Source organism: Python bivittatus, unplaced genomic scaffold, assembly GCF_059951505.1.
Source record: "Python bivittatus isolate LINGU-HERP-01145 unplaced genomic scaffold, Pbiv_v1 ctg000560_np1212, whole genome shotgun sequence".
Lineage (NCBI taxonomy): Eukaryota > Metazoa > Chordata > Lepidosauria > Squamata > Pythonidae > Python > Python bivittatus.
In genome coordinates this window covers 7915711-7943660 of record NW_028277083.1, presented here as the reverse complement: position 1 = coordinate 7943660, position 27950 = coordinate 7915711, and the positions used below count along the sequence as shown (strand labels likewise).

The following is a 27950-nucleotide window of genomic DNA, read 5'->3' as shown; positions in this document are numbered from 1 at the left end:
TTAACCTTGGTTTGGGTTTTGTATGTGTGTGTTTCAGTGTGTTGGGAACTTCACACTGTAAAGGAGGTGGTCAAATGACACAGCCGTGTAGATGTCATGACAAAAATGGATTACACATTTGCAACCGATGTAGGGACTCGAGAACTAAGCTACATCCTTTGTGGGATGACATCACAACGCCCATCATCATCCAAGTTTGTTGCAACACCAACACAACCCATTTGATTGCCACACCCCTGTGGTGAACACAACCCATTTGATTATAGTTCACCGCACTGTGCAAATTCACAGAATGGGCTACCTGCCTGAACACAGCCCACGTGCATAGCTGCAGTCCTTCAGCACCCCTTTTGCACCCTTGTTCAGAAATCCTTCTCCATTGGATGGGTGTTTTCCCACAATCTCTTATCTTTTTCTGCTCCTGCAGGCCCAGCTATTGATCTGCCCAATGATTCCCTTCAGGAAGAGCCTCAGGAGAGCGATGCTCAGCTGACAACGTAGCTGCCTGTCCTGAGATTTATTCATCAGCAATAAACCACGATTAAGCAAACAATGGCTTCCTGTTGGGCGAATTGGGGCAACTGCACCCTATTCAATAAATTTGAATAAGCAAACTCGGGTGTTACGTGAGCAAAGCCGCAAACCAGCAAAACTGGGGGTAAAAACCATTTGCAACACCTTCTGCCCTGCAAACATCCTTCCCTCTTTCTCTTCGGTTCCCTTCTCTGAAGCCTCCGAAGCAACCGAGACGAAAACGCTTCCCGGCCAGCAGGACCCAAAGCAACCTCTGCTTCCTGGTCCGCGCTCGCTTCCGTGCGCCGCTCTGCTCCAGCGAAGGAACCATCGAGCGCGGCGGGCGCATGCGCCTCGCCTCTCCCTGAGTCAGCCCTGGCCTTCCGCGGCTGCTCCGCGTGCGGCGGCGGCGGCAAAGGGGCTCGGCGATGCTGCGGGCACGGGCGCCGGGGTGGGGCTGGTGGTGGTGGGCGCTGTGCGGAGGCCTCTGGGCCGGGGCGTGGGGCTCCGAGGACATCGTGGTGGGCTGCGGGGGCTTCGTCAGGTCCGACGTGGAGATCAACTACTCCCTGATTGAGGTGAGCGCCCTCCCTGCTAGGTAGGCCAGCTGGGGAGGGGACCGACGGTCGGCACTTGGACGGAAGGGGCAGGAATCTGCAGGTGAAATTTAGGGTTTTTTTAATATTAAAAATTAAAAATAGCTTTTTGTAATATAAATAATGTGAATATATACTATAATACAAATAGTATAAATAATTATTATAATATATATGTAATATAAATAATATAAATAAATGGTATACTGTAATCTAATATAAAATGCTATAATATTAGTAATATAAATGATAAAATAATGTAATATAAATATTATAAATAATGTAATATAAAATAAATAGCAAATGTAATATACTACAGATAATAGAAATAAATAATAAAAATTATAAATAAAATAGGCAGGAGCATTAAATATGTGTCCTGCTTTGAGCTAACTCCATATATTTAAATTTTTAAAAAAAAGGTGGAATAAAAATCTGATAATAATTAAAAACCAACTTCGCTGTAACTTAAGGACACTAAGTTTGGGATTGCTTGTCTTTATTGATATTCTGTGTTTTTTGCAGGAGCTTATGACTCCCTCCCTCTCTTCTCCATTTCTCCCTCCCTCCCTCCTGCAACTTACCTCTGCAACAACCCTGAGAGGTAGGCTAGAGAGAGGTGGAGAGGTAGTGGCCGGATTCACACGCTCCCTTTAAACATGGTTTGTATGGGTTGGACCATGGTTTGAGGCTTGGGTGAGGTGGGATGGCATCCAAGTGGCTTAACTGACAAGCTGTGGTGCAGGAAGTTGCGGCTTAGTGAATGTGGCTTTTAATTTATTTGTCCAACAACAGCGTGGTGGGAGATAAATCTATTAAATAAAAAGAAATAATTAAACCTGCTTGGTTTTTCATATGCCTATTGACAATCCTCCCAAGGCAGGCAATAATAATATTAATATTAATAATAATAATAATAATAATAATAATAATAAATAATAATAATAATTTATTAAAGTCAATGACCTTAGTCTCTTCTCTGTTCAATTTCTGGTTGCGTGGATTGAACTGCAATTGACTGGCTTCGTGTATAAAGCAAATGGATAAACCCTGGTTTTCCAAACCACAGTGGCTGGTTTGCACAAGAGTTCAACTGCATTAGGCATTGTGCAACACGTGAGCCCGAGGCCGCACGCTCTTCCGCTTATGGCAAAAGAAGCAGTAGCCATCTTTGAGACGAGAGCCTCTGGTTAATTGGAGGGGATGAGAAATGGCTTTTAAGACATTTTGGGATGGGCTCCAAGTTGTAGAAGATTGCTACAGACTGGCGAGGTGATGTGGCTTGGCCCTGCCAAGAGTTGTGCTAGATTGCAGCAGGACAGAAGTACAATAAATCAACTGCTCTTCCAAAATAATTACATTTTTCTCCTATGTTTCTTATATAGGTTAAATTGTACACCAAGCATGGGACTCTGAAATACCAAACCGACTGCGCTCCAAATAATGGTTACTTTATGATTCCTCTGTATGATAAGGTGAGGGGCTATATAATAATTAGGTGGTATTATGTTCCAGGACTGCGTTTTAAAAAAAATCCTACCGAAGCTGGTTTCTTCAATTTTAACATTGGCAACTCTGCTGGCTACGGATGATGGATGTGTAGCTCAACCCACCTACAGCGGTGAAAACCTACCTTAAATTCATGAAGGCTAGATGTGATTTTTTTTTAAAAAAAAAGATGTTTAATGGTAAATAATACATTTTGCGGTTTTTAAAATGGGTTGAAATTTAGGGTTGGTTATTGCAGGTAGATGAGTGACTGAGCAGGGACTTTGTTTATGTTTCCTTTGACCCAGTCCAAAATCTTAACCGCTGTGTTGCCTATCAGTATTTATGGTGAATGATTGAACTGCAGTGTAACTATAGCGAATTTTCTGTTTTTCTTTTTTTAGGGGGATTTTGTCCTTAAAATTGAGCCTCCCCTAGGGTGGAGCTTTGGTAAGTTGTGTTTCCTGTTGTTTTGGAGCCTATTGTGGCTGTTGTTTATTCTGCTTCTGATCTGCCCAATAGCTGAAGTCTAAACCATTTAGAACCTTTTTTTTTTAAATTTGACAAGGGCTGCGATCCTGTACTCGCACTTCATTGAAAGAGATCCAGTTGCGTTTGACTTACTTCCCAGTTACCGTGTTCTGAATTGCAGTGATCAGAAGTTCCAAGAGAAGAGAATCTCTGCAGCTCAGGGCTGAACTGTGGAGTTCTTGGGGTTCTCTGAACTTGGTGGTTGGCTGGCAGATGTTTCATTTATAGACATTTGCTTGCAGATGTTTCATGTATATAAACAGCAGCAAACCCCACACTCGCTTGCACCCTAGTTGGGTGATGAAACATCTGCGAGCAAACCACCAAGCTCAGAGAGCACCAAGGAGTCCAGGGTTCAACCCTGAGCTACATATATTCCCTTCTATTGGAGACGTTTCATGACCCAACTAGGTAATGTCATCAATCTGAGGAAGTGTGGGGTTTGCTGCCTGTTTATATTCAATAGCTTGCCCTGCCAGTTTTGGTGGTTTCCTCCTTGGTGATTCCCTGATTAGAGTAGTGGCTGCTGGAGGGGATGCGTTCTAGTTTTTTTAAAGTAGCCAGCATTTAGATAAATGAGGATTAACACCAGACAAACAATCAGGCAGAAAGCAATGCTCTAATCAAGGAGCCACCAGGGAGGAAACTACTCCCTCACCAAAACTGGCAGGGCTGCCTATTTATATTTACTGAATATAAATAGGCAGCAAACTCCACACTCACTCACACTGATGATGTTACCTAGTTGGATAATGAAATGTCTGCAAGCAAACAAGCGTCGAGAGCATCAAGAACTCCACTGATTAGAAGTATTTATGCTCAGAAGAATACCTAAATCTGCTTCCTCTGCTTATTTGCTTCCATTGTCACTCAGAGGGCATTCTTATGCCTTCCTACCAGTTGATAAGCTACCATGAATCTAGTGAGGGTTACTTTGAGTAGACGTGGGATTGGATTGTGCTCTAGGTGGCCTGTAAGAGTTGGGTTCTGCAAAGACAGAGTTCGGACCTTAATTCTTAGCTAGATTATTTGAAAATATTGCTAGTCTTCAGCAGGAAAGATTCCTGTTTGAGGGGTTTGATCTTTCTTCCCAGAGCCAACCAGTGTGGACATCCATGTTGATGGTGTCAATGACATTTGCACTAAAGGAGGTGATATCAATTTCGTTTTTACTGGCTTCTCGGTAAATGGGAAGGTAAGGGTTCCTCTTTTTTTTTTAGGCAGTTGCCTATGTTATGTTGCCTGTGCAGACCTGCTTGGTTCTTAAGACTGGTACACAAACTATGTTTGAAGATTACCATTAAGGCTCAAGAGCCTTTGTGATGTCTTCCTCTTGTGTGATATGTATTTGGTTTTTAAAAATTGTTGAACACCCCTTTTCTTCCCCTGTTAGTTAATGGGGCTGTGTTGTGTGTGTGTATAGTTTTAAAAATAGTTGTTCCTCCAAGATTTTAAATTCACATTATAATATTTGAATCTCATATATTCACAAATAACACACCATTTGTTCCACTTTATTATTTTGCAATATATAATCATTCTAGGTTTGGTAAAATTGTGATTTGACCCTCTGTGTGTTTAAAATTCAGATTCAGTCTGCAATGTATATTTCGTTAATGTATTAAAGTTCTTTTCCATTATGGTTATTCCATCAACATTGCAAGTTTGCCACATTTGAAATATTTAAATAGCACATTATTTGTTATACCTTATTATTGTATAATATTTAATTGTTTTGGATTTCATACATTGTGGTTTGACCCTCTATGTGTTTAAAAATCGAATGTTATCAATGATTTGAAAGTGTGTTTGTTGTTTCAATATCAGGGATGGGAATCTTTGGTTCTCCAGATGTTGAGCTGCAGTTCCCAGCATCCCACATAAGTTGGAATTCTGGGAGTTGTAGTACAGCAACACCTGAAGGGCCATAAATGCCGAACTTTAGATTTAAAGATTTGTCACCTCTGTTTTTGGTTGTGCTGAATTGCTTTATTGTTATTTTTAGACTGCTGTTCAAGCATTACAATTTTGATTTCATTTGTGTTATGTATTTTGAGCTTGGCAGGAAACATGCCTTAGGTGTGGGTTGGCTCTGGAAAGTAGCAGAAGACCACTGGTTAAAGGCTGGATTCACCTGGCACATTAAGCCATTGTTGGTTGGTTTGTTTCTGGTTTGTGGAATCAATTGTAATGGGCCAGGCTTGTACTCTAAACCAGCAGTAAACAAGCCACAAGATGGCTTAGCAAATGTGTGAATATAATAAATAATAAAAATTAAAAAGTGGGGAGCAACTAATGCCTTTTCCTTGCAAGCTGAAACTATTCTATTAATTTCTTGCAGGTTCTTAGCAAAGGTCAGACTCTGGGTCCTGCAGGCGTTCTTGTTGTACTCAAAAGTCCTGGCTCAGGAGTGACCTTACAGAGCACAACCACTCAGCCTGGGGGAAAGTGAGTGTGAATTTTATTTAGATCTCAGAATAATTTGCAGTAAACTACATTTCCCAAGAATTGAACAATATCAGCAACACGTTGTATTTCCCCCCTCTCTTTTTGAATCAGACTGTGGAAATAGGCAAAGGTTAGGGCAGTGTTTTTCAACCTTAGCAACTTTAAGATCTGTGGACCAACTCCCAGAATTCCCCAACCAGCATGGCTGGCTGGGGAATTCTGGGAGTTGAAGTCCACACATCTTAAAGTTCCCAAGGCTGAGAACCACTGGGTTAGGGAATGGGTCTAGATGGAGAAAGGTGTAGGAATAGCCATGCTTGTAGAACGCCTGGGTGGTAATTTCAGTTCTTCTGGAGGATATATGGTTGGGGATATGGATTTTATTTTGCTGTTGGTCCCAAAAACTGGAGGAGGGAGATCTATGAATGCCCCTTGAATTCCTGAAGCAAAAGCACGATAAACATTTAAGAAGCAAACAGTGCAAATGTTGGTTTTGGGGGGTTTTTTTGAGTCTTAAAAGAACCAAAGAGAAATTTTCTTAAATGAGCAAATATTAAACCCTCTTTCCCTTCTGGATTTAATTTTCTGCAGCCTTGAAGCTGACTGTTGACTGTGGGCTGATTCTGGGTCTTTCTTTATCCTAACCTCCAAATGTGTCTTGATTCTATTCCAGCTGTTGCTCTTTGAACTTTATTTCAAGAATGGGTAGGAATGCCCCACATGGACTATTTTGGTTTCTGAAATGACCTTTCTTTTTCCAGGTATGCCTTTTTAAAAGTGCTACCTGGGGAATATGAAATCTTTGCTTCTCATCCCACCTGGACTCTGAAAGTGGTGAGCATAACTGTTGGGAAGCTGCCCAAATGGAAAGTGATCCTTTTCCAGTTCAATTCTTACAAAGTTGTCTTTAGCAAGATTTATTGAAAGGAAAGCAATCGGGTTTCAAGAATTCCAGCAGCTGAACTCTTCTGTGTATCGAACCAGTATATGCAAAAGAGTTCAGCCGCTGGAATTCTTGTAACCCGATTGCATCCTCTATCCCAGTGTACATTAAGGTGGAGATTTTTCCATGTTTTTCCTAACTTTTTCCATTTTTCCATGTGAATTGGTGAAGTGGCGGGTCCCTTCACTGATAGTGGGGAAATTTGTAGCTGGTTGTTTATATAAATCTCCTGGATCTTTATGGGTCTGGAGCCAATCATTATACTCTGAAGTGGATGGCCTAAGGAGATGCTATCCAGATGTTGTCAGATTTCTTAAAAAGTCATCGACCAGCCACCTTTTTCTGCCTTTCATGTTTTTTTTGGTGGATGAAGCTTACAGTTTGATGCCTCTTGTGTCATCTTGGGTTCTCACCGGTTGCTATTGGTGTTTCAGGCCACAACTACTGTGCGAGTCACCAGCTCCAATGCATACGCTTCCAGCCCTCTGATTGTAGCCGGGTATAATGTGTCTGGATCTGTCCGAAGTGATGGAGAGCCAATGAAAGGTGTTATGTTTCTCCTTTTCTCCTCTTCAGTGGCAAAGGAGGTCAGTGAGATGTTATTAATTGGAACTGTTATCAACTAGCTGTTTAACTGATAGGTTATTATTATTATTATTATTTATTTAACTTGTCCCCGCCCATCTCCCCACAACGGGGGACTCTGGGCGGCTTACAACAAACTAAAATCAAAAATAGAATTAAAAGTTATAAAAAACTTTTCCTCTGCCTTTGGTTCCTGTAGTACTTGATGAACACATTTCCGTGAAAGAAGATTCGTCAGGCTGAGTCTGTTCAGAAACCAATTGATTACTGGTTCCTGTTGTGGGTGGCGGAATGGATTGCACCATTTCATTGTAGAATGGGTGCATCAACTTTCTGAATGCCCCCCCTCTGGGAAAACTTCCTTGTTAGTAGAAAATGGATGGGGAGAGAATTCTAGAGATGACTTTTAAAATTGAACAGATGTTGCGGGGGTCAAAAAGAGTGCTCCCTTCCTGCTCTCTGGAGTGGTACAGCGCCTTCTGCTACCTCATTTTGCTGCACAAAACTGGACAAAGATAGGCCGATTGCGTAAAACGTCTGTTAGAGTTTGGGTCTTGGAATTGCAGGAAGTTGGCCTGTTTTGTGTGGCCTGCATGGTAAAATGCATGATCTTGGCTTAATATGTTAGCCAAGTGAAATGTCCAGTACAACACTGCTTGGGTTGTACCCACTCCACGCTTCTATCCATGCTACATTTTTCCTTCTACCTATTAGTCATCTTTCCATGCCCACTGGATATCCTTTGTTGTCATTGGCTAGCTTCTGTGGTTGTTTCTTCATTTTAACTCAGGAGTAAGAAATCTGCAACATCACAAACGTGTGTATCTTTTGCTAAGTTTGTAAATTCCACCTGATTTCAGCGCTGGGCCATGACTCCAGTGGGAATGGGGTCCCTAGCAGGTTGCCGTTGGACCTTGTCCGTAACCTCCATGGGGTTCTCACTCCCATTCCTTTGTAGGAGGTGGAGCTTCTCCATTCAAATCCACAGGGCAGCTTGGACAGTCACAGAGCTCTGTTTTCTCATCAGGGTTATGTGTCTTAAAGTGTATCAAGCGAGTCATTAAGGGGCTGGACTGAGAATATGGAGATCCTGGTTCAAGTTCCCATTTGACTATGGAGCCTACAGAGAAACTTTGGGTTAGTCACTAGCTCATAGGGTTATCGTGAAGCTAAAGTTAAAATTATCCCATTGAGCTTTTTGGGCAAAGCAGACTATAAATATAATCATAATTATCAATAGTGATCAATGTTATCTCTTTGTACAGGACATTATGGGTTGCAATGCTTCTCCAGTTGATGGTTTCCCCGCACGGGAAGATTCTCTTGCCTATCTTTGCAATGTCATTTCCAAAGAGGACGGTACATTTACCTTCCAGTCTCTGCCAAGTGGCAAGTATGCCGTGGTGAGTAAGCTTCCAGAAGATTTTCCTCAAAGGTGGAAACTTAGGAAGCACATGCAATCTGCTATAAATTCTGCCTTGTGCTGTGAAAACATTGATTGATTCTGTTCAGAATTAGCTGAGGATTTAGAAACTTAACTCGGAGAGGATTTTTTTCCAGCAGCACTCATCTGACCTGCAATATTGATAATAACATATGCATTGATTAAAACTAATGGAATCATCTGCTGAGGGTGTCAGGCATCAGACGCATTATTTCCACCTAGGAATTCCTGCGTTAATGCAGTTTCATGGAGCTCAGCAAGAAATCCGTTAGCAATATTTATATTTATTAAATCTGATTTAATGTTTTTAGCTGTTTTTATGTTTTCTTCTAGTTTTGTACGCCACTCAGAGTCCATTGGAGCTGGGAGGCTAATAAATTAAGAATGAATGAACGAATGAACGAACGAACGAACAAATGAATGAATAAATAATAATACATTAACAAGAAGGAACATCTCCTGAGTTTTTTGCCATTGATAGTAGATTTTACTTAGTGTGCAAATAACTGTCAAGATTCCCTCCAGACTGATTAACTCAAAAGGCTGGAATGTCAACAATACAGTAAACTAGTTTTATTAGATACTAGAGAAGTCCTACTTACAGCATAATACATGCAACTGCTAACTATAAACCTCAAACCATCTAGGTAATTGTCTTAATGTTGAAATCTTAAGATCTCTTTTTCCTGCTTCTGTGCCCCAGCAGACTGAGAACAAGTTCTTTCATAGCAAGAGAGGCATTTAACTTCTAATACTTTGTTATTGCAGGAGACGTGTCTGCCTTGGCTTTCTAGCCCTCGTACTAACCATGTTTAGGAAAGAATTCTGGCTTAGCCATATGTACAGGGGTAGCCAATGGGGTGGGAGGGACTAGATATGAACCTTCTTTCTCTGAAAGACATTTTAAGCTCTTGGGTGCTGTCTCCTTCCAGGTACCCTTTTACAGGGGGGAGAGAATTACATTTGACGTTGCCCCCTCCAAATTGGATTTTGTCGTAGAGCATGACAGTCTCAAAATTGAGGTAGGTTCTTCTGGAAAACTGTATGTGGGTCCTTTAATAAATTCCATTGGGCGAGCCTTATTTTGGAAAAGCGAATGTTTGGTATGGTTCAGAACTGTTTCAAAAAGGGGAGAGACGATAAAAGTGGCCCGGTGAGGTTCAAATTCTGTTCATCCTTTTCAGCCGGTCTTCCACGTCATGGGCTTCTCGGTCACTGGCAGGATTTTGAACAGCCCCGAAGGTGAAGGTGTGCCAGATGCCACCGTGATTCTGAATAGCCAGATTAAAGGTGGGTGCCAGTTTTCATGTTGACTTAGATTTTGTAGAAGCAAGAGTTATAAAAAAGGTGGTGCAGTGTTGCTGCAAATCCTGAGAAAACGTTGGCGATTTACAAGCCTGAAAAGGTGTCAGGATTACTGTCTTCTAGAATTCCTGATCTTTAGCCAAAGTCGCTAGGAATTCTGGAAATTTCAGTCCCCATATCTTTGGAGACTGATAGATTGATTGGTTACCTTTATTTTCTCAGACGTGCCTGTTTCTTCCTTTTCTCAATTCCAGTTACTACCAGGTCTGATGGTTCTTTCCGCCTTGAAAACATAACCACCGGCACATACACCATTCAGGCTCACAAAGAGCATCTCTTCTTTGATACCATGACAGTGAAGATTGCTCCAAATACCCCACAACTGGCTGATATCATAGCAACAGAGTGAGTGTCCTTTAAGGGAGGGAGAGGCTCTTGAAGCATATTGGAAGTGTATAGAACAGGGATGTGCAAAATGTTCCAAGCTCAGGACAGTTAATTTGAAGTGTTCCAGGCATAAAACAAAGTATTTTCTGTGTTGATGCATCCTTATGTTTGCAACATTACTAATGAGCCGGAGGGAGGGAGGGAGGGAGGGAGGGAGGGAGGAAGGAAGGAAGGAAGGAAGGAAGGAAGGAAGGAAGGAAGGAAGGAAGGAAGGAAGGAAGGAAGGAGCGAGCTGTAGATCAACCTTGGATTCTTTGTCTAAGGAGCAGCTCTTCCTTAGAGTATCAGAAGGACAAAGCACTTCCCCGCTTCACTTGCACCTAGAGGTTTTCAGCAGGAGATCTTGGGGGTTGAACCTGAATTTTGCATGCAATGTATGTCTTCTGTCATTTTGGGTCTCACTCTGGATACAGAATCGGTTGACCATGGATACATGGCTTGGTTGACCATGATTTCTCAAACCCCAATTAGGGCTTAAGCTTGCTTAATCCAAACCACCCTGGGGCTCAGGAATGCATGAATGCAACCTCTGGCTGAAAATACTTCCAATTCGCATGAGGTTCATCAGAGATTTGACCAACCGTTTGTGTTCATACAATACTGTAGATTAGTCTAAAACAGGGTTGGATAACTTGTAGTTCAGCTTGTCAGAGGAACCCACACATTGTTTCAGCCTGTTGTTTGAACCACATGCAAAGCTGTAAACTAACTTGATTGTTTGGAAACTCTGAGTTGTGTACACGTAGCGATTGTATTTTGTTAATCTGAGTTTAGCGTTTAGCGGTAGCCCAGGTGTTCTTTGCTAAAGCCTTGTACGCAGCTGCCTAAACTGAATTGGCCATATTCGAGTCTCGGTATGAAAGTTTCATTTGTTTCTTCTTCGTTTTAAAAAACAGATTCAGCGTCTGTGGGCAGATCTCTGTAACCCGCTTCCCTGATTCAATTAAGCAGATCAACAAATACAAAGTGACTATGTGGCCACAGGACAAAGATAAAGCTGTGCTCGTGACTACAGAAACGGATGCTCGTGGTGGGTTTTGTTTCAAGGCGAAATCAGGGTTATACGTTCTCCAGGTATTAATAATTTCTGTTCATTTTGTTTGTTTACTATTGCTTTTCTATTCTTTTTTCTGTTGTAAATGCATTTGAACTTGCTTCCTTGGATTTTTATACTAGCAACAGGCAAGATTTTTTAGCAGATTAAGGACTGTTTGTTTCCACCTCGCAGATGGACATTTTTGCCATCTATTTTTTCCTCAACTACCTGACGTCATTGACGGTTTCTCTGTTGCAGTCTTACTACTTGAAAGACAGCTAACAGCAGTGTATTTTTTAGAAAAACTCCAAAACAAAACAAAACAGGAAGGCTGGGGCTTCTAATCTTTTGGAGCCTATCCTTTCTTCATTTCATCTAGATATTTTTTGTGGCCATCAGCAGTAAAAATGTCTTCTGATTCAGTTTGGGGGTGCTGCAGAGGGGAAAGGGGTAAAGTGTTGATCGGCAATCTTGCATCATTTGGACTACAGCTCCCACAATCCCTTAGTATAGTCTGAGGCTAAGGGGGATTGAGGTTTGGAGGGCACCAGGTAATTTACTCTGTCCCTTTCCTGATTTGCTTACCTGCTTTTTCTGAGTTTAGAAACCAAGTGGGAGCCAATGGGTTGCATGCAATTTATTAAGCCAGGATTTCTTGTTTATCATCTGTGAGTATCTGCTACATTGCAGTCCATGGGAGTCTGATACCTGCTAGCTGCATGTGACTGTGGTAACAGAACATGGGAGATCTGTGGTCTGAAGGCAGTAGGTGGGGTATATTCCCATCGTTGTGGCAATCGTCTTCATTTTTGCTTAGAAGCCATGACACCACCAAAAAGAGCCACTGGCTGGCAGGAAATGTTTAGACTCCTCCCCCGCCCCCCCCCAGCTGGGGTGTTTAAGTTCTCCAAAATCTGTCCTGGACTCCAGAGTTGTTTTCTTGCAGGTCATTGTTCCTGAGGCCGAAATGAGAGCAGGACTTGCTTTAAAGCCCAAAGTATTTCCTGTTTCTGTGGCTTCCAAGCCAGTGCTGGATGTGATCTTCTCCCAATTCTTGGCTTCTGTTTCTGGGAAGATCAGTTGCTTGGGTAAGTTATTTCTCCCCCTCTGGCCCGTGAAAAACACCGGGTTTGAGATTTCCTGCCCTATCATGGCTTCTGTTGCTTTGGGCAGTTTACGGTGTTGGGGGTCCCCTTCTGATGGATCAAGAAGTTGGAATCCCAAAGGAGCCAAAAGTCCAGAGGAGGTGACTGAATTCAGCAAGCCACTCTCCGATGGCTCGTCTGTCTCACTCCTGGTTGCTCTTTTCCCCAGACGCTTGTGGGGAATTGATGGTGATGCTTCAATCCATGATTCGGCCAGGAGAGAAACGCAGCCTCCAACTTGCAGCCAAGTCAAACTCCCTGGCCTTTACCTTTGAAAATGTCCTGCCGGGCAAGTATAAAAGTAAGGATCTTGCATGTCCTTCATCTTTTGAGCCCAGTGCCATCATTTGGATTTATCCGACTCCTTTTCTGCTGACTTCTTTCTGTCTTAAGATTTGGCTGAGAACCAGTTTGGTGCAGGAATTAAAGGTACCAGGCTAGAAGTTGAGAGAGACTAAATCTTAGTCCTGCCTTAGGCACAAAAGCAGCTGGGTGACTTTGAGCCAGTCCTTCTCTCTCAGCCGTGGGAAGGAGGCAGCGGCAGTGGCAATCCACTTCTGAACGATCTTGCCAAGAAAACTGCAGGCAGTTTTTATTGAGGGCCAGGTTGGTGTAGTCGTTAAGGTGCAGGACTAGGACCAGAGAAATCTGAGTTCTAGTCCTGCTTCAGGCACAAAGCCAGCTGGGGAACCTGGGGGGACCTTCTCTCTCAGCCAGCAAGGGCAAACACTTCTGAACAATCTTACTAAGAAAACTGCATGGACTTAATCTGAAATTTCATGAATTCTGCAGAACAGTCTTCTTTCTTGTAAGTTTGAAATGTTCCGATTTTGTACACTTGATAGAGGTGATATGCTTAGATTTTGTAACTTTTGCTTTCCTTTTTTCCGTTCCCTTTGTTATTATATTTCTCTTTAATTGTTGTTTATCACGGGGGCTGGCTTCTTTTTTTAGTTAGTTTCTTTTGGGTTTTTTTTCTGTATTTTCAACTTGTTATAAAATAAATACAACTTTAAAAATGCTGAGAAATTGTTAGGGCTGCCTGCCCTTCAAAAATGATGTGAAAGAAATGTTTTGGAATTCAGCAGTACAGCATCTCTCTGCTGCTCCTTAAAGCAGCTGCATCATTTGGCAGGTTGCTCTTTGAGTCTGAAAAAGATGTGTCTGAATGAGTCCAGAGCATTCAGCATAATAAATAACAGAGGTACTGTGCTCATATGAGCTCTGGAGCATTTGTTCTGGCTCACTTTTGAAGCACGCACAGCCCTTTTCAGAATTATTCTGTTTAAAATTGCTGTTATTCTGGTGTGCACGCTTATGCAATATTGATTATTTAGAAACTGAGTGGATTAATGAGACTTCATTTTGCAACATTTCCATGATCCATTTTTAACAATTATTTAAAGTGAGCATTATCCACGAAGACTGGTGTTGGAAGAATAAATCTTTGGAGCTAGAAGTTGTGGAAGAGGATGTATCAGGAATCGAGTTCCGCCAAACTGGGTACATGCTACGGTGTTCTCTTTCCCATGCAATTACCTTGGTAGGTAATGGAATGTGGATTACGTGAATGTTTTTTGGCCTAGTTTTCATAGAAATCTTGGCCTTCAACACATTTGCCTCTCGTTCTTTTGACTGGTTTTTAATGCTCTTAGGAATTCTATCAGGATGGAAATGGACCAGAAAATGTTGGCGTTTACAACCTGTCCAAAGGTGTGAACAGGTTCTGCCTCTCCAAACCAGGTAAGTCCTTAGGGAGCAAGTTGCAAATGAAGGGCCCTATTTTCCAGGACGGTTTGGAGAAGGCAGTTGCAGGTAAGATACGCAGAGAGCTGGTCAGAAGAATGAGAGGCACATTATGCTCCTAAAGCACAGGGTGGCTTGTGCCATTTTGACTTTATGTGTGTTGTGAGAACCAGCTCATTGTGATTAATTCAGCAGACCATGGTTTAGGTGGTATCTGAACCAGATCAGAGAAAAAGGGAATTGATTCATACATTGTAGCCAAACAGCAAATCAACTGTTGGAGTTGTCTTGATGACTTCTATTTAAGATGAGAGTTGAGCAGAAAAGGAGTGGAGGGCAAGAAGAAGAGAAGGCAGAGAATGTTCTGTTTTTCTTAACCTCAGAGAAATAGGGACTTGGTTCAGGTTTCCTGTCAAACCCAGATTACATTAACTATAGTTTGATGCAATATCTGGATGGGCAAGGCATAGTTCATGATCAGAAAACAGCAGAAGACACTCTGGGTTGAAATAGTTGGGGAAATAGTGCTTTGTCCTGTCTTTTTGTAGCTGATGAAACCCAAGAAGTGAGAGATTTCAGAAAGGTTAGGATAAAAATATAATTCTTGAAAGCTGAAAAGAAAGTTCTCAGGCAGACTTAACAGCATGCCAGTTAAGGCAGAGCCTCTGAAATATTTCTTTCCCATGGCCTCTACCTGTAGGCTGTGCTGCTCCTTTTAGGCAAGCCAAACTCCTCTGCCAGCTTCTCACTAGCTTGAAAGGTTTTGAAATATGAGACTTTCCATTGTAGTGTTTTGTTCAACCCCTCCAGGCGTGTATGAAGTAACACCCCGCTCCTGTCATCGATTTGAACACGAATATTACACCTATGACACGTAAGCATGGTTGATTGGGAAATGTTTTGGATGGTGTCCATCAGGAAATCTCTAAAAGAAGCTGTCTGAGAGTTACTTTGATGTGTGTGAAGATGTGAGACAATTACTTTTTTGTGGGTTCTAAAACATTATAACTTCAAAATATGGGTGAGGCCATCTTGCCTTGTGGGAAATGGGTGCTTTGTGATTAGCCATGCTCAGCTTGGCAGCCATTTTGTGAATAGCTTAGCTCCCCCAGGCTGACATTTTATGGATAAGCAGGATCCTACCTGTAGCAGCCATTTTATGGGAGTTCCCATAACCACCTCATAAACCTCAAGATGTTCCCTTGGGGTAGACAGTATGATCCAACTGGAGAAATAGCTTCCTTTGGTATAAAATAACTTTGGTAAGCTGTACCAGTCTCTTTCACTAGTTGGAACCCAACTCACTTGGAACCCAAGGGAAATATATTTCCCTTCCTAAATTTCCTTAACCTCTAGGGATTGTTAAGCTACTAGTGTTACACACCTTTGGCTGGGCTGCCAAGGTTTCAAAAGCTTCCCTGCCACTAAGGTCATAGCTTGTTGTATCCAATATCAGATGTGAGCCAACTTTCAGCAAGTTTTTTTCTTGAAATGCCACTTTTTGGTTGGATTACTGCTCCAGGTCTGCTCCAAGTATCTTGACCTTGACTGCAATTCGTCACCATGTGCTTGGAACAATTACCACTGACAAATTGATGGATGTGATGGTTACCATTAGGTAAGAGTCTGATGGACTTTGGACGGCTTTCCTTGAATTGCTTTTTAACTTTTGCCAAGCATTGGTTGTTCTTGAACAGACCACGGTGGAAGAGTTGTGACTTAGACGTAGCAGTTTCCTTTGCAACAGTCTTATACAGAGGTTTTTGAAAAGTCCATTTCTTCTTTAATATATGAGTGCCCCTTTACAGTGCAGGTCCTTGGGGTATATTCTAGTTTCTTTATCTCTCTAGATTTCAAGTTGGATGCCTGTTTTCTTCATTTAATAGAAGTTTATAGAACCAAGAAGTGCCAGATATTCTTCAGATGTTGCTGAACTGGGACCAGCAACATTTGGCAAGCTTGGTCCATAATGACAGGTGCTGGGGTTTGCGCTTCAGCAATATTTGAAAGACTGCACGGCCCTCACTCCTGCCAGAGCACATGATCTATTTCAAGGTCCCCTAGTCTGGACTGCCCCATTTTGGATCTGATAACCATATTCAAAATTGGACTAGGAGCTCCTTCGTTGGGAAGCAGCTATAACTCAGTGTTGGAGCATTTGCTTTGCCTACAGAAATTACAGGTTCAGTCCTTGACATCTTCAGTTAGGCAATTCAGGTAGCAGATGACCAGCAGAAGAGAACATTAAATGTGTTGTGGATGTTCTTCCTCTTTGACATGGTGATGGGGTTGTCCAGTACTTCTTTAGTGTGCTGGGTTCGGGACGGTGGTTCTGTTTAGTCCCTGATGCATCAGATGAACTGGATGCAGGAGGAAGTTTTCACATGGCTTAACATTTCTCTTTCCTTTCTTAGGTCTTCAATTGACAGTGAACCTGATTTGGTGCTTGGCCCACTGAAATCCCAGCAAGAACTGCGGCAGGAGCAGCAGCGGGCCGAAATAGAGACCCGCCGGCAGGAGAGAGAGAAGAAAGGTCCAGACGAAGAAGAAGGATCCAAGCCACCAGTGCAGGAGGTGGTAGAGGAGCTCTTAGGACCATTCCACTATGAGTTTTCCTATTGGGCGAGGTATGTTGATCTTGTGTTGGAAGAAAACCCACTGTGTTGATTGTGAAGGAGCCTCCCAGGAAGAGTTGAATGGTTGTTTCTCCAAACTGCCTTGGAATGACAGCTGAAACCAGTGTTTCTCAACCTTGGCAACTTGAAGATGTGTGGATTTAAACTCATGCTGGCTGGGGAATTCTGGGAGTTGAAACCTACACATCTTCAAGTTGCCAGGGTTGAGAAACGCTGGCTTAGAGTAACCGGGGATGAGAGGCAGATGCCTGTTGCCCTTTGGATTTTTTGGACTTTGTAACTTAAAATGTAATAAATAGACCCACGTTCATTAGCTATGCATTTAGGGCTACTAGGAGTGGTATAACAAGTAATTGGAAATTTTGGACTGATAGTCTGAAGATCCAACCTTCTGATTGTGTTATGTGTAGGTCTGGAGAGAAAATCACTGTGACACCATCATCTAAAGAACTCCTTTTCTACCCACCTTCCATAGAAACTGTTGTCAGTGGTGGTAAGTCTTGGCAGTAATTCCACAGTATTTTCAAGGCGTCTCCAGGTTGGATAGCAGGGAATCAGGAAAAAGCTCTCTGCTAGAAATCTGAGAGAATGGTCATTAGTTAAAGTGGACAGGGATGGCTGAACTATGGTTCCCAGCATCCTTCTAACTTGGCCAAGCTGGCTGGAGCTCTAGTTCAACATCTAGAGAGTTGGTTTTCCTACAGTGGAGGGGTTGTCACACAAACTAGCTTGTGCCTCCCCCTTGTTCCATCTGACAGATACCTGTTTCTAAAGTGAGAAGAACATCCCCATCCAGCCAGAAAGCTGCATGCTTTCTCAATCAATTTCTGTTGCTTTCCCCCATGGCTGGATAAGACATGAACTGCCCAGCGCTTCCATTAACCGCTTTGAAGGACCTCTCCAGCTGGAAGTGCTCAGGACACCCTTCATCCTCTGTAGAAAAGCAATCTTTAAGGCAAATCAAAACCACCTGGATTGTTGAGTAACAACAATGTGTGGAGGAGTAAATAGTACAGCTTTGAGGCAATGTGCTTTGCATGGACCAACATTTCTCACCAGTTAAATGATACCATTAATCTCTGCAAGTGATGCACTGTATAGTATAATGGGCATTCATTGATAACAAACTTCCCTCTCCTCCCCCATTAACTTTCATTGGGCTTCAGTAGTAGTGAAGTGATCCAGCTTGCAGGGTTGCTGGCAGTTCCTTCCCGTAGTTTGAATGCCCTAAATCGATAAGGAATCTTTGCAACTTCTTCGCCGCCATTCTCACTTCCTCCTGTCCCTTCCTTTGTTTCAGAAAGCTGCCCTGGGAAACTGATAGAGATATACGGTAAAGCAGGTCTCTTCCTGGAAGGACAGATTCACCCTGAATTGGAGGGGGTTGAGATCATAATTTCTGAAAAAGGGGCACCCTCCCCCCTGATTACAGTTTTCACGGATGATAAAGGTTCCTACAGGTGAGTCCTCACGTTCAGTGTCTAGAGACTAGATCCAAGGAGACCTCACTGAAAGTGGAAGCTTGTTATGAAATTATTAATACGTAGAAAGGAAAAAATGCAAAACTATGAAAAAACATAAAGTGGGAGGGAAATAAAAAATGCAAATATTAATTGTACTTAACTCCATTTTTAAACAGACCATCAAACCTTGACCACGTGGAATGATATTGATTAGGTTTCCCCTTTTGTTGATAGCCAAATTCACAAGTAGAGAGTGAATGCATATCATGAGTATGTGGGAGATGTCTTGCTCTCATGGGGGGCTGGTTCGTTGGCTGATTTGGCCCTCCAGCTGTGGCATCCTATGCTATGTCATCATCACACAACCCTGTTTGTTCTGGACTTAACCTGCCTGTCCTTAGAAAATATAATACTGATCCTCCTCTGTAGATAGAAGGACAGTTTTACCAGGGTCTGACAGCAACATGGCTCAGATGTTGTGTTGCTGTCAGACACTGGTAAAACTGTCCTTCTATCTACAGAGGAAAATGGCTGAGGCTTTAGAGGCAACAGGGATGTCATTGAGAAAACATAGGAGGCAAAGAGGGCAAAGTACAGGTAGTCCCCAGTTTCAGGATGACTTCTGTTCCCAAGGTCTGTCCTTAAGTCGAATTTGTACGTAAGCCAGAACAGTATTGTATAGTACTGTATAGGTTGTATTGTGTAATGAACTCGATCCACTGTGTATTTAACTCAAATCATTGTGTATTTGGCTCGATTTTTGCTACAGTAGACTCCGTTCTTAACTATGGGTCTTCCTTAAACTGGGCATTCTTAACCTGGGGACTACCTGTATGGTATGTTGGAATGAACTCTGATGCAGCACCTTGTGATAGTTCATGAGTGACAGTAGTTGGTATTCCCTCACTTCAGCTATCACCAACTATGTCCTTCAGATGTGTTGGCTTTGATAGGTTATGGGGATTGGTCCCATCTGAAAGGCATCACTTTGGGGAAAACCATGTTGCCTTAAGATGGGTTTTTGGATAGCCACCAACTTTTAAGTGTGATGGTTCCTCACTTGTTAAAAGATGATTTTGAGGTTCTTTTCTTTTTCTCCCCTCCCCAAAAAAGCGTGGGGCCGCTTCACAGTGATCTGGAATATACTGTAACGGCTCAAAAAGAAGGGTTTATTTTGAGTGCCGTGGAGGAGACCATTGGAGATTTCAAAGCTTTTGCTCTTGCCGGTGTCACTTTTGAGGTAAACCTTCTCCAGGTCTTCTGGAAAACCTTTCTGCTTTTTTCTGCTTGTTTAGACAATTTGGGTTATGTATTCGGGGCAGGGGAGAATAATGGACATGCTATGCTAAATGTTAAAGTCAGGTGGATGCTTTGGGCCAGAAAGATTCCATTTCAAACTTCTTAATGTGGGTGGTACAATTTTCTTTCAGTTTAAATCTGCAGTAATTTATATTTAGCTTTTCTCCTCACCCTGCCTACTTTGGTTTTCTGCTGACCTGAGCCTGGGGAAGGTTGAGTGCCCCAGTTGGAGACCATTTCTCCTTGGCTTTTCCATGCCAGAAATGGAGGACCTGGGTCCTATTTGAAGATCTCCAAACGAGAGCCCATCATTCCAAAGAGAATGGTGAAATCCAGTTGCCATGGTCAGTAGATGCCAATCAGGGTGGAAGGAGACCTGTTGGGTGGGCCAACGTTCAGGTTTGAGACATGCGGTCTGCTGAAATTCTTCTCTTCCCTCCTCCAAAAAGTCAAATTAATCCTTTAATCTCGGCTAACGGGCTGCACTGAATCAGTTTGATAGCATATTGCTTACATTTTTCATTTGGACAGATTAAATCTGAAGAAGGTCATCCTCTTGCAGGAGTTCTCCTTTCTCTGAGTGGTGGCATGTTTCGCTCCAACCTTCTGACTCAAGACAATGGAATGTTGACATTCGCCAACCTGGTACGGGCTTTTACAGTTGCAGTTTTGGCCAGGTCTCCAAAGGAAAAAAGTCTACCCAGCTGCCTCTCCTTCAGAAAGGTTGCCCCACAGCTGTCATCACCTCCAGCATTAGACTTTGGGGGTGGGGGGTTGAGAACTATAGTCCAGTTTGGGTGGCACCAAGTTGGGGATGGCTGGAGTAGAGCATTAGTATCCCACACTCCGACACTACAGTAGAGAACAGGTCATGGCAGAACTGGATACAGGCTTGAGTGGAACCATCCAGAGTAGAATGAAACCATGTTTTGGGAAGTGTTCTTTTGTTGATGCAGCTTAAAATCAAGATATTGGTCTTCAAGTTTTGAAGTTCTTACTTCTTACTTAGTTCTCACAATTAATATATAGATAGTGTTTTTTAGTCCAATCACACCATTGACCTTGATGGCTCAGTCAGAGGTTGCTTCCCCAGAAGGGCACACTCCAGTCAAAAGCTAAATGTGATGCCATTTAAATGTAAACCTAAATCAGATTTAATACGATTCCTCCACATGTATTTAATAATTTTTCTCTTCACTTGCCTAAATAAGTGTTTCTGTCCAGAGATGCTGTGGATTATCCTCAGTACCTCTACACGCAGAGCGTGTGCTTTTCATTCACACATCACCTTTGCCCGTGTGGTTGGTTTATTTTTATGTTTTGTGCAAATATCAGCACAGAAAGACATTGGGATATGCAAACCACAGTGGATGCAAAAAGAAAATGGGTCGTGACCCCCTCCAAAAAATATTTAAACACAAGGGGAAATTATTAAATACATGTGGAGGAATCGTATTAAATCTGATTTAGGTTTACATTTAAATGGCATCACATTTAGCTTTTGATTGGAGTGTGCCCTTCTGGGGAAGCAACCTCTGACTGAGCCATCAAGGTCAATGGTGTGATTGGAATAAAAAACACTATCTATATATTAATTGTGAGCCAGATACATTGCAGCCATTTGAGCCTGAATAGTCTGTTTTGAAAGTTGCAGGGTGTTGAATCTTACAGGGGACTTTTCAGTTGTCCTGTAATCTGTTTAAGCGCTGGCATCTGGGGCTGCCACAAGTTGAATTGGGGACCTGCTGGCAAAGCTGGGGTTCTTCATTGAATTGTAGCACCTATCTGGTTCTGTGATGTAAATACGTTAGGGGGGAATAATAGTGTACTAATGGATTTCTTTTCATAGAGTCCTGGGCAGTACTACTTCAAACCAATGATGAAAGAATTTCGCTTTGAACCTTCATCTCAGATGATTGAAGTGCAGGAGGGCCAGAATCTTAAAATCACCATTGTTGGTTACCGTACAGCGTACAGGTCAGTAAATGTGAGGTTCTGCCAGTCAGGGCTCAGTTAGTGGCTGGAAAATTGTAGCTGAGTCTGCTGGGATTATCTGAACAAGAGAGCAGGAATGTAGAGAATGTAAATGAGCCTTCGTCAAGGGATGTGAGGAGGCTAGAGATAAGTCCAAGTCTTCTTTCCTGAGAGGGCCATATCGTGTGAAAAGGTGAAGGGGTTGAGATCTGCTTGAATAGAAATTCTGAAGGACCATTCCTACTTGTTACAAACTGCCAACTATCTTACCTGTCTACTTTTTTCCAAAAATACAGAACAGATGTAGCCTGGTTTGTCCTTATCTTTGGGACCTTGACACCATTCCCTCCTTGAAAACTTTGGTCTCCATTAGGCAGATAGTTTTAATTCAAGGGTGTTAACTGAGCCTTACCTTTCTCTTTTTCTCCAGCTGTTACGGAACTGTTTCTTCTCTGAATGGGGAACCTGAACAAGGTGTTTCAGTGGAAGCTGTAGGGCAAGGGGAGTGTGACATCTATGGAGAAGACACTGTCACAGATGAAGAGGGGAGATTCCGGCTACGGGGGCTGCTGGTAAATAACTTAAGAGTGGCAGAAGTGGTGCAAGCTCCTGTTGGGTTTGAGTTAATCCATGTTGCATTTTGATTGTGGTGATAACTAAAAAGACTAAATTTACCCATTGTTCTAAGCCACAGCTGGCTTACTTGGTTTACACATAATATGCAAGGTAAACTCAGCTACTTTAATGAGTAAATGTGAATTTATGCATGAAGAAGTTGCATCTTTAGTAATGACAGTGCTTACCCTGGGAATGTTCATCTGCATTTTTTTCATTTATATATAAAAAAAGCCATCCTGTCTGTATCACATCCAACTGAAAGCTGAAGGCAACGATCACATTGAAAGAGCTCTTCCGCAGTATTCTGCTATCCAGGTATTCCATTCTTTCCAAAAATTGAATGAATGGATGAATGACTTGATTTGGTAGATCGTGGTCACTGTTCAAGGGAATGCTCTGACCCCAAAAGTACAGCACAAAGCAATTAATCAGAATTTTGCATATAGGACATTAGTTCCCCAAATAAGAACTCTCTATGGAGAGGTGGGAGGGAGAAATGACTAGAAATTAACCCAGTTTTGTTTTAAATGAGGTGGTTATCTTTAGCTGAGTTTGCATGTACTCCATGTTTCAATTTTGGAATTTAAACCTTTGGGAGTTCTGAATTCTGAAGTTTCTTCCTTGAGAACGTTTCACTCTTCACCTTCTTCCCCCACAATACACAAAGGAGTTTAAATGTTCCTTTTTATTGCAAATTTGATTGGGCGGTTGACCTGAGCATCATTCATTTTCTCGTGATCTTCTTTTCTTGACCCATAACGCTTTTTCCCCAAATTGTAGGTTGGCAGCAATGACGTTGACAATGTGAATATCATTGCTTTCCGCCAAATCAACCAATTTGATTTAAGTGGAAATGTGATCACCCCCTCTGAGTACCTCCCTACCTTATGGGTAAGTAAGTGCAGATGGAAGTATCTGGATTTTTTAAGGGGGCAAAATGGGAAAAACTGCATTCAACTGGGAATAAAGATATTCAGCTCCTTGTTGCTTCCAATCCAGCATGGAAGCGGTCACTGAACCTGCTAATTGCTACCATGCATAGGAAAAAATCCAGCTTCTTAAGGAGCAGCTGATACAGCTGGCATATCCATGCCAGATCCAAATAGTTGCAAATCTCCCACCAGGAACAATTATATTGGGTTTTATGGATGTGTTGATACTCATTTCAGCTGATGTAAGGGCTAGCATTTGACCTGATCTGTCAGGGTTTTTTGGAATGTGACACCATTACAAAATTCCCAGGTTTGGCTTATGGTCACTTGCTCCTGTCAAGGCGCACAAATGCCACAGCCCCCCTTCCCTCTACCTGTTTGGTCCAGAAATGTTTGACTAGACCGTACAGCGGGGAAATAATTAGGAATACATGCACATCACTTTCAACCCAATGCTGAGGCACTCAAGACTCTAATAGAATACCCAGAGACCCGCCAGATTTAAAACCCCAGCAAAGCTTTACCAATTAAAGTATGGCGTTGCTCTCACTCTTGCTTGCTCACATGCGCACCCTATTTACCCTGATCCTGCTCTACCAGGCTGGCCAGGCACTAACCAGAGGAACGGAAGCCATCGAGTCCAGACTCAGAACAACTTCAAAGAGTGGGTGGCTTTCAAGTTCCTTTTTTATTCCCCAAGGTCTTCGACTTGTTGATCTGCAAGTCCAGGGGCTTTTGATGGGAGTAGGGATTCCTTGTGCTCTGCTCCCAGCCTTCTGATGACATTTCTTTTGCCTGTCCTTTGACTCTTAATGACTTGGTTCCTCCTTATCTATCTTCCAAAGGGGTCTTTTTGACAAGATTCCTGGCTCCGGTAGAAGAGAGACCCTAATCAAGGAACTACCAAGGAGAAAAACAACCCCCCCACCAACACTGACAGGGCAAGCTACTGTGTATAAACAGGGAGCAAACCCCACCCTCACTAGCACTGATGGTTACCTAGTTGGGTAATGAAACGTCTGCAAACAACCAAGCTCAGAGACTCCTGGCTTTTGTCCTGTCTGTGTTCCTGCTGGATTCATTTTTAGGCTATAGCTTCAGTTGTCAATTTCAGCCGTCTTACATTTTCACGTAGTGCCAGTGCATCACTCAAAGGTCCTTAGCTGCCCTACCTCCCAACTGTACCTCTGATTTAATGATAACCAAATTGTTTTTTGTGTGTTTTCTTTTCTCCCCAGGTGAAACTTTACAAAAGTGAAAACCTTGACAATCCGGTTCACACAGTCTCCCTTGGCCAATCTTTATTCTTTCATTTTCCACCTCTGCTCCGAGATGGAGAGGTAATCTCCTTCATACACACACACAAAAATAAATAGTAATTCAATAAAAGATGTTACTGGGGATAGGCCTTGTGAGAAAATTTTTATTTTAATGTTTTGTTATTTAGTACAGTACTCCTTTAAGGGATTTCAGCTTTCTAAATTGTTGTGGCATTTTTATTTGAGGAAAATAATTAAACCACCATAAAAAAGACAAGAGTAAGACACAAAAATAAAATACAGATGCATAAACAACGGATTTTAAAAAGCCATGAAGGTTATAGTTTCCCAGTATATCGATAGTAGTAAATAACCGAATATATTACATCACTAAAAATCATGATTAACCTCTAAACTACAGATGAATATCAAGAACCATGGTCAACACAATATAAATCACCAAGTAGAACTATAAGCTATAATAAATTCACATTACTGGGGCTTTATTATTTAAGTATCCTGTAAAATTGAAAGATAAGCTCTATGCATAGAGAAACCCAAATTCTGGATCTAGTCAAAATCCACAAATTAAGTTGCAGTTTAGGGACGATTTCTGGTTTGAGTTAAATTCTATCTCAGATTTTTTTCGAAGGTGTAAAGTTGCTCAGTTCTTCATATCCTTAGAGAAACGTGGTTGAATAGACAGTGGAAGCAGGGAGGGAATACGAGCAGGCAGGGCTAGCAGATACTGGCTAACCCTGGCCCAGAGGCGTTGCAGGGGGGCAAGCAACATATAATTCTGCAGTACTTGCAGTGCCATCAATGAGCAAAGATACTGTGTGATTGTAGGCAAGGGAGCGAATGCTTAAGTAGATTTTCTCAATCGTGTCTCGTGCAACCACGGCACCCGGCAGCCAGCAGGGCAACATGTGGGGACCAGAACCTGCACTTGAGTTTTGACAAGGCTGGGGGGGAAGCTACCTGTGAGCAAAGCTGCAGCCCCCCACTGGAATTTCATGTAGGTGGTGGTGATGGTGAGGGTCCTCTGGATTTTTAAACCCAAGCTCAGCCTGTTTCTGGCTTCCAGGGTAGGCTTCAAAAATGCTGGGAAGATGGACATTCAGTGGCACCGTCCACATGGAGAGCTCAGAGCAGGAAGGGCTGCAGAGGGCCTATCTTTGCAGAAGGGAACCGGAATTGCCCATCTCTCTTCACTTGGTTGTCATTTATAACATCTTCATAGGGGGATTTGCTCTTAGCAGACCTGGAAAAGGTTTCTCCCCATGGGAGAGATTGCAGAACATCTGAACTCGGTGGGATTTTTTCCCCTTCAGCTCCAGGAAAGACAGAGTTTTCCTTTGCCTTCCACTGTAATCCTTGAGAGCTTTGGAAAGAAGTAGAGAAAAACTTACTGGCCTGTAGAAATGATGTAGAAGCTGCTGGGGAGGATAAATGCCTGCTTTTCCCTGCAGGACTTAGAAGGATCGTGGCTGAATGAAGGAGGAGGTGGTTCAGATTTTGTTGTGTTCCTTTCTTTTTTGTTAAGGTTTTATTTTTTGCTTTCTCCCTAGCTGCAGTTAATGCCTCCCTCCCTTGTTCTTTTCCTGGTAGAATTACATGGTGCTTTTAGATTCCACGCTGTCCAAGTCCCAGTATGACTACACCCTACCTCAAGTTTCATTCACCACCGTCGGATACCATAAGCACATCACCTTGGTTTTTAATCCTACGGTACGTTCTGCAGATTTCCAGAGAGAGAGAAAGAGAGGTGGGAGTCGCGCCCTGTACAAAACCATGGCGGGCTCGCTTTGTAGCATACCCTTGTGGTCTGGGAGTCATGATTTGTGGCTTGCCCTGGTAGATGAACTTAGCCAATGGTGATTTATTCACAGCAAAGCACGGTGAAGCATGGGGTATCCAGGCAGAGAAAGGAGCTGGGATATGTCTTCACTGATTTGTACGGGGCAGTGTAACGCCACTGTTCTTGGCAGGGTGGGGGATTTTTCTGTGCCCACCAATAACCGTACCGAAAGTATTCTAAGCCCACAGATGTCTTCCTTTTCAGAGAAAACTGCCAGAGCAGGATATTGCTCAAGGATCCTATATTGCCCTTCCATTGACTCTGCTGCTTTTGTTAGCTGGCTACAACCATGATAAGGTAATAGAGATTTTTTCGGAATTATTTCATTTTTATGGTTGCTGCTTTTTGGGTTGAGTCGCCTCCCTTTCTTGGTGACCCCATGAACATCATTCTGCTAGGATGGCCTACCTGTCACTGTTTTGTGCCAAGCTACAAACACCTTGATGTTGGGGCTGAAGTTTGGATAGCCGGGTGTTGCCCGGATCACCGTCTTTTGTGGTTTGGGCCAGTCATAGATGTCAGCTAACTCTCACGGTGCAATACTTGTTCATTCCTGGTGTTTTTAAATGCATTTATTTATTTTGCCAAACCTCCATCCTGAAGAGGAGCTTTTTGAAATTTGCCTAAATCATGATGGCCTCTAGTTTGGATAGCTTTAAAAGGGGGTGAGAAAAATTTGTGTCAGAGGCTGGCTGTACTCAGTCCCTAATTGCTAAAGGACACCAGTGGGGGAAAATAACCCTCTTGTTTCATTCTTGGCTTGCCTTGCGTCCACGAGTTGGGATGGGGAAGATTGGTGACCTATGCAGACCTCCCTGGGTGGGTCTGCTTGTTGGCTGGTCTGGCCTCCCAGAAATATGCGATTGTCCATTAAGGGTGGTGAGATATTGATATCGAGTTAGATGACCAGATGGTTCGATCCATCGACGACTCCTACATTCTAATGCACGTTGGGTGAACCAGAAAAGTTTCTTACTCCTTTGTAATGTGGGTAGATGGCTTGTATAACAGTATCATGTGACAGTTGGTCTTCTGGGTGGATTTTCCCTCCCTGGGCCTGTTTTCTGTTCCTCCAGTTGATTCCCTTGCTGCTTCAGTTAGCCAGCCGTCTCCAAGGGGTGTGTGCCCTTGGACAGGCAGGTGCCGATACAGGGGGCCTCGAGGACGTCAAGAGGCAAGCCAAGAAACAGAAGACAAGGCGGACGTGAGACCGGATCTCCCATCGATTCAAATGTGTTGATTTTACTTCCTCGTCCTCGTCCTCCTCTTTTTGCCTGGCTGCTAAAGTGAGACTCTCTGGGTTACAGCAAAGATATTTCTTTGCGATGGACACCTTGACTCAGAGTGGTTTTATCACAGGAATGATTTTTACATGGGGTATCTTGAATGTCACAGATGTTCTTTTAAGAGAACGAGCCTCCGTCCTAAAAGGCGGTGTTGGGATCATAAATTATTATCAGGTTTGGAAGAATGATGACCAATTAAATTTGTTTTCACCTCCAACTCTGTGCGATTTGAGTTTTAATTTTCAGGCATTCTCGTTGCCACTTGTTCCTGATCTGTTTCATTTTATTTTTCTGTTTTTCTTTCCAAGCTCTGATCTTATTCAAGTAGAATCTTAGAATGTAAGCACTGAAAGGGATCTTGGAGATCCTCTAGTACAGTGTTTTGCAACCTTGGC

The 27950-nt window shown here is 42.7% G+C and overlaps 1 protein-coding gene across 2 annotated transcripts; it reads left to right on the top strand.

Moving 5' to 3' along the window:
• The first annotated feature begins 872 nt into the window (after window positions 1–872).
• LOC103064138 (BOS complex subunit NOMO1-like) lies at window positions 873–27623 on the top strand. Of its 2 annotated transcripts, XM_015888999.3 has the most exons (31): window positions 873–1091; window positions 2495–2584; window positions 3002–3047; window positions 4223–4323; window positions 5470–5576; window positions 6338–6410; window positions 6954–7106; window positions 8370–8507; window positions 9481–9570; window positions 9733–9838; window positions 10108–10258; window positions 11197–11374; window positions 12283–12424; window positions 12651–12782; window positions 13888–14024; window positions 14137–14224; window positions 15038–15101; window positions 15750–15845; window positions 16642–16854; window positions 17274–17356; window positions 18164–18323; window positions 19440–19566; window positions 20157–20270; window positions 21475–21602; window positions 22030–22171; window positions 22449–22532; window positions 22998–23108; window positions 24388–24489; window positions 26020–26139; window positions 26474–26566; window positions 27346–27623. In XM_015888999.3, exons 1-31 carry the CDS (start codon window positions 942–944, stop codon window positions 27475–27477), a joined length of 3651 nt encoding a protein of 1216 aa, XP_015744485.1. In that variant the 5' UTR covers window positions 873–941; the 3' UTR covers window positions 27478–27623. The 2 variants fall into 2 exon arrangements, with proteins under 2 accessions (XP_015744485.1, XP_088004251.1); XM_088148125.1 differs by lacking the exon at window positions 22449–22532.
• The last annotated feature ends 327 nt before the right edge of the window (window positions 27624–27950 follow it).